This window comes from Fukomys damarensis, unplaced genomic scaffold, assembly GCF_012274545.1.
Source record: "Fukomys damarensis isolate Sample0158 unplaced genomic scaffold, DMR_v1.0_HiC HiC_scaffold_37, whole genome shotgun sequence".
NCBI lineage: Eukaryota > Metazoa > Chordata > Mammalia > Rodentia > Bathyergidae > Fukomys > Fukomys damarensis.
In genome coordinates, this window is record NW_022900949.1 from 10,744,760 (window position 1) to 10,750,759 (window position 6,000).

The following is a 6,000-nucleotide window of genomic DNA, read 5'->3' on the forward strand; positions in this document are numbered from 1 at the left end:
AATGCCATTCACAGCAGATGGATGCAGGACTCAGGGAGTCGGGTGCAGTAGTGCACGACACCTGCAGTTCTAGCACTCTGGGAAGCTGAGGCAGGAAGATCACAAATGCAAGCTCAGCTTGGGCAGTCTAGTGACTTAGCAAGCCATTGTCCCAAAACAGAGGGCTGGGGATGCAGCTCTAGTACTAAAGTAGGCGGGGGTGGCTCTGGGATGAGCCTGGCAGGCCCAGTGTGGGGACAGGTCCCCCTAGGAGCCCCTTCCCCGGTAGGAGGCTGAGCAGCTCCCACCTCAGCACCTGCAGGCCTCTCTGTCCCTTCAGAGCTGCTGCCGCAGCTCCCCTGTCCCTCCCACTCGCATCCCTTCTGCCTGTCACTGGCCACTGTCCCCGCCCTGCTGACCCTGGTTACTCCTACCTTTGCAGGGCGACCTCGAGGCCGAGGGACCAAAGTACCCAGACTGGCACTTGAGGGGACAGGCGTGATCCGCATCAGTGATGACAGCAGCACCGAGTCAGACGCTGGCCTGGACAGTGACTTCAACTCTTCCCCTGAGTCCCTGGTAGATGATGATGTGGTCATCGTGGAGACCCCCGGGCATCCTGTGGACGACCGGGGTGAGAGCCCAGCCTCTGGGTCGGGTGGCACTGGATCCCTGGGTCCTCATCCTCAGTTATGCCCACTTTTTTTCTTTTTATTGAGTTTATTGGTACATTCTAGGTATGCAGTACAGTTACATTCATTATTGGGATCTTGTACCTTTACTTGACAGGTCTTGGTTCTCATTTTTTCCCATATGCCCACTTTATAGAAGAGGAAAGTGACACTCAGAGAGGCAAGGTCAGGGCTACGCCCCTGATCAGAGGTGGGGCAGTTCAGAACTTGAATCCCTGTGGTCTTGAGGAAAGCACTGAAGGAACGCAGCTCCCACAGTAGGCCTGACCTTTTGCCCAACTCCCGCAGGCCCTCTGTGCCTCCCACAGAGGGACCTACACGGCCCCGCTGCCCTGGAGCGTGTGGAGCGGCTGAAGCAGGACCTTCTGGCCAAGGTGCGGGCTCTGGGCCGAGAGCTGCCAGTCAACACCCTGGACCAGCTCATCGACCAGCTCGGAGGCCCTGAGCATGTGGCCGAGGTGAGCACAGGTCACCTGCTGGCTCCAGCAGCCCCTGCTGGTCACCCCCAGAGTGTCACGAGTTTATAGCAGAGTTGTAGAGGTTGGGCTGCCTTGGGAGGTTTTCCTGGCTCAGGCTCCAGAACCCCCCAGACTCCCAGCCTGGCCTGCCCAAGCAAGGTCTCACCCATACGCGTCCCCAAGATCCCCAGAGGTAGGACTTGGACCCTGACCTTGCATCCAGCACCCCTGTGCGGCCCAGCCCCCGGGCAGCCACCTCACTGACAGCTGACTCTGGCCACAGATGACGGGCAGGAAAGGCCGTGTCGTGTCCAGGCCCAATGGGACAGTGACCTTCGAGTCTCGGGCAGAGCAGGGCCTGTCCATCGACCACGTGAACCTCCGGGAGAAGCAGCGGTTCATGAGCGGCGAGAAGGTGGGGCCCAGCATGCGTTGCCAGGGACTCTGGGGGGCCCCAGCATCCTCTGCAAGTGTCCGTGATGTGTGTCCATGCATGTGCACATGTGTCTAGCAGTGCCAGCATGGAGGTGATGCCCAGGGTCTCCCTGGCCTCTGGGTGTCCTCTGTGCATGTCATATCGTCCTGGGGGTGCAGTGCCAGGTGGGGCAGGTCCACGCCCCACTGACCATACTCTCCTGCCTGCCCTCAGCTCGTGGCCATCATCTCTGAGGCCTCCAGCTCCGGCGTCTCCTTGCAAGCTGACCGCCGTGTGCAGAACCAGCGCCGCCGCGTGCACATGACACTCGAGCTGCCCTGGAGTGCCGACCGTGCCATCCAGCAGTTTGGTGAGTGCCACTGTGCCCTGCCACCCACTTCCCTGGCTCCCCAACTCTGGGCCACCCCTGAGCCCCTGTCTTCCCTCAGGACGTACGCACCGCTCCAACCAAGTGTCGGCACCCGAGTACATCTTCCTCATCTCCGAGCTGGCTGGGGAGAGGCGCTTCGCCTCCATTGTCGCCAAACGGCTGGAGAGCCTGGTGAGCTGCAGGCTAGGAGGGTCCCCATCGTGGGGCGGGGGCCGGGCAGCATCCCAACAGCAACCCCGCCCCTTACAGGGTGCCCTGACACATGGGGACCGCCGCGCCACCGAATCCCGGGACCTCAGCAAATACAACTTTGAGAACAAGGTGCCTGGGGGTGGGCAGGGGCAGGGGCAGGGGGGCAGAAGTCTCCACCTGGCAGGCCCCCACTCACTCTCCCTCCCCCCAGTATGGCACGCGTGCCCTCAGCTGCGTCCTCAACACCATCATGAGCCAGACAGAAAACAAAGTGCCGCTGCCCCAGGGCTACCCTGGAGGGGATGCCGTCTTCTTCCGGGGTGAGCTGGAGGGCACATGGGGGTATATCTGGGGGGCAGCACAGCAGAGCAGCAGATTGGAGAGTTGGGGGCACATGAATTTGTAAACTGGGGTCCTGTTGAAAGACTCTTCTGTAGCTGAGTGTGATGGTATGCATCGAATCCCAGCATTCTAGGAGGCTGAGGCAGGAGGATCACCAGGTTCAAGCCCAGTCTGGGCAAGTGCCTTTAGGGAGACCTGGTCTCAGTGAAAAACAAAGGGCTTGGAGCCTCGCAAGTACAAGGTTCTGCATTCTATCCTGGTACCCAAAATAAGGAAAAAGGGAGGAAGGGCTGGGGGTGTGGCTCCATGTGAAGGCCCTGAATTCAATCCCCAGTACTGAAAAAGAAAGACCCCCCCAACACACACACACATACACACACACGCACGGGACTGTGGACGGCAAAGGGAGCTGAGCATGTTGGCCTCCAGTGGTCCTGAGGAGGGTTCCTGGCTGAGGTGTGTGTGGTCTGAACTTATTCCCAAGGACTCTGGTCTCACTTCGGTAGTTAGAATAAAGGGGTCTCTTCCCTGTCACCAGAAGCCCTGGCCCCAGGGCTCAGCATCAGCCCCCTACAAGGATGTCCCTGGTGCTAGGTAGAGCCAGGGCAGATGGGGAAGGAGGGAGGTACCTCTAGCAGGCCTAGGGGGTTCTGGGGGTTCTGGGGCTCAGAAGCGGCCCTCTCCACACAGACATGAAGCAGGGCCTGCTGTCGGTTGGCATCGGTGGGCGGGAGTCTCGGTCCGGCGGGCTGGATATGGAGAAGGGTGAGTCCCATGGACCCAGGCATGGGGGTGTGGGCAGTGGGCCTCCTGCCACGGTCTGAGACATGGTCCCTGCCACCCCCAGACTGCTCTATCACCAAGTTCCTGAACCGCATTCTGGGGCTGGAGGTCCACAAGCAGAATGCTCTGTTCCAGTACTTCTCGGACACCTTCGACCACCTCATCGAGATGGACAAGAAGGAGGGCAGATATGACATGGGCATCCTGGGTGAGCCACGGGCATGTGTGGGCAGTCTGGGATTGTGCTTTATCTTAAGCAAACCAGCGACCCAAGCACACACTCCTTACACCAGCGTCTATAAACGCCTTCTGATGAGGTCCTGTTCTTAGTTTTGCTGGGCTGGACAGCCTCTGGCATTACCGAATGACTAGTGTTGACAATGAGTACATGTGGAGGAGCACCAATAAAACTTTATTTGTACAATTTGTACGCTGGACATAGTGGCACACACCTGTGATCCCTGCACCCTAGGATGCTAAAACAAGAGGATTGCAAACTTTTTATGCCCTGTCTTGGCAACTTAGTGATTTAACAAGATTCTGTTTTGAAATCAAAATTTAAAAAGGGCTGGAGATGTAGCTCAGTGGGAAGGTCCTGCGTTCAATCCCCAGTATGACTAAAAAAACAACTTGGGCCGGGGATTTAGCTCATTGGCACCAAGCCTGCCTTGCAAGTGCAAGGTCCTGAATTCAATCCCTGGTACTAAAAAAATAAGTAAGTAAAAAGTATCATTTTTATTTATAAAATCAAACCAAGCAGGATCACTCATACCTGTTATACCAGCTACTTAGGGGGCTGAGGCAAGATTGCTAGCTGGAGACCAGCTTGGATTTTTTTGTTGTTGTTTGGGTACTAGGGATTGAGCTCAGGACCTTGCACTTAATGAGTCAGCCTCAGTGCCTTTGAGCTTAATCCCTAGTCCTCACAACCAGCTTGGACAAGTTCGTGAGACACTTTCAAAATAAAAAATGAAAAGGGCTGGGGTTTAACTAGGTGTTGAGCACTTGCCTAGAATATGTGGGGTCCTGGGTTCCATTCCCCAGCACTGCAAAGAAAATACAGGCACACATGGATGCACACACACAGAGAACTGTAGTCTGCTGACTTAGCTCTTGTAATCCCTTCGAAGAGTGTTCAGATCAGGTATACATGACTTTCTTGGGGTTCCACATGACACGAGATGCCCCCAGCCAGGAGGGAACACTTGACACCCACATGCTGGTGGTATCTGGGCCAGGCTGTCTCCCACTGTGCCCTGGCCGGAACACACCCAAGGCTTTGGATCTAACAGACCCGGAAGTGCAGGTCCGGGGCCGGGGTATTGCTTGGTGGTAGAGTGTCCCTGGGTTCGATCCCTAGCACCACCAGGAAAAAAGTATGGAATTCCACAGTGGTATGGCCCGTAACCCTGCCACTCTGGGTGGCTGAAGCAGGAGGATCACAAATTCAAGCCCAGTGTGGATAACTTAGCAAGACACTGTCTCAAAAAACAAAAAGCTGCGGATGGAGCTCAGTGCAAAGGCCCTGGGTTCTACCCCATTATCAGTGCACACACACAAAAAAAAGTGGAAGAGAGGGAGCCCCTCAAGTGAGGAGCTGAGGATCTCAGCCCGGGTGGGAATCCTCCAGGGCCTCACCTCCCACCTTCCCTGCAGACCTGGCCCCTGGAATCGACGAGATCTATGAGGAGAGCCAGCAGGTGTTCCTGGCCCCCGGGCACCCGCAGGATGGACAAGTGGTCTTCTACACGGTGAGCAGGCCTTTGTCCAGCACTGTTGCCCACCCAGCCACCCACCTGCCTGCTAACACCCTGTGTCCTGGCAGATCACTGTGGACCGTGGCCTGAAGTGGGAAGAGGCCTTTGCCAAATCGCTGGGGCTTACAGGTCCCTATGATGGCTTCTACCTGTCCTATAAGGTGTGTCTCAGCCTGCCCCCCACTCTGGGTGACACCCTAAGGGGTGGGTGGGGGCGCGGTATCCTGCCCTGTGACCCTGGTGGGCCAGCCTCACACTCCCCTCCCCAGGTGCGGGGCAACAAGCTGAGCTGCCTGCTGGCCGAGCAGGGCCGTGGCAAGCACTTCACGGTGTACAAGCCCAACATCGGCCGTCAGAGCCAGCCGGAGACACTGGACAGCTTATGCCGCAAGTTCCAGCAGGTATGGCCGGCTCCCTGGGGCACGTTGCCCTCGGGCCGCGGGGCTCGGCTCACCTCAGGCTGCATCCCCAGGTCACCGCGGAGGAAGCACAGGAGCACTGGGAGAGCAGCTACGCCTACTCGCTGACGCACTGCAGCCACATGGCTTGGTGAGCTCCTCGGAGGGCGGGGACTGGGTAGAGGAACCCTAAGGAGGCCGCAGCAGGGAGAGCCCGTGCCAGAGTCGGCACCGACCCGTGCACTGGACCCACAGGAACCAGCACTGCCGGCTGACGCAGGAGGGCAAGGACTGCGTGCAGGGCCTGCGGCTGCGGCACCACTACGTGCTGTGTGGTGCCCTGCTGCGCGTGTGGGGCCGCGTGGCCTCGGTCATGGCTGACATCAGCAGCAGCAGCTACCTGCAGATCGTGCGCCTCAAGACTAAGGACAAGAAGAAGCAAGTGGGTGAGTGGGCAGCCGAGGGGGCTGCCAGGGTACAGGCCCTCGGGGAGGAGGAACCTGACCTCAGCCTTCACCCACAGGCATCAAGATCCCGGAGGGCTGCGTGCCCCGCGTGCTGCAGGAGCTGCGGCAGATGGATGCGGAGGTGCA

General features: G+C 58.3%; 1 protein-coding gene across 1 annotated transcript in view; it reads left to right on the forward strand.

The window, feature by feature from the left end:
* Sbno2 (strawberry notch homolog 2) overlaps window positions 1-6,000 on the forward strand; it is a 56,843-nt gene that overhangs the window by 50,325 nt on the left and 518 nt on the right. Inside the window, exons 21-35 of the mRNA XM_033759628.1 lie at window positions 422-613; window positions 960-1,129; window positions 1,413-1,544; window positions 1,779-1,914; window positions 1,994-2,106; window positions 2,185-2,256; window positions 2,339-2,447; window positions 3,160-3,234; window positions 3,317-3,460; window positions 4,909-5,003; window positions 5,078-5,170; window positions 5,279-5,410; window positions 5,482-5,558; window positions 5,663-5,853; window positions 5,931-5,995. Of these exons, the coding sequence (XP_033615519.1) occupies window positions 422-613; window positions 960-1,129; window positions 1,413-1,544; window positions 1,779-1,914; window positions 1,994-2,106; window positions 2,185-2,256; window positions 2,339-2,447; window positions 3,160-3,234; window positions 3,317-3,460; window positions 4,909-5,003; window positions 5,078-5,170; window positions 5,279-5,410; window positions 5,482-5,558; window positions 5,663-5,853; window positions 5,931-5,995 (1,796 nt within the window). The remainder of the gene's footprint in view (window positions 1-421; window positions 614-959; window positions 1,130-1,412; window positions 1,545-1,778; window positions 1,915-1,993; window positions 2,107-2,184; window positions 2,257-2,338; window positions 2,448-3,159; window positions 3,235-3,316; window positions 3,461-4,908; window positions 5,004-5,077; window positions 5,171-5,278; window positions 5,411-5,481; window positions 5,559-5,662; window positions 5,854-5,930; window positions 5,996-6,000) is intronic.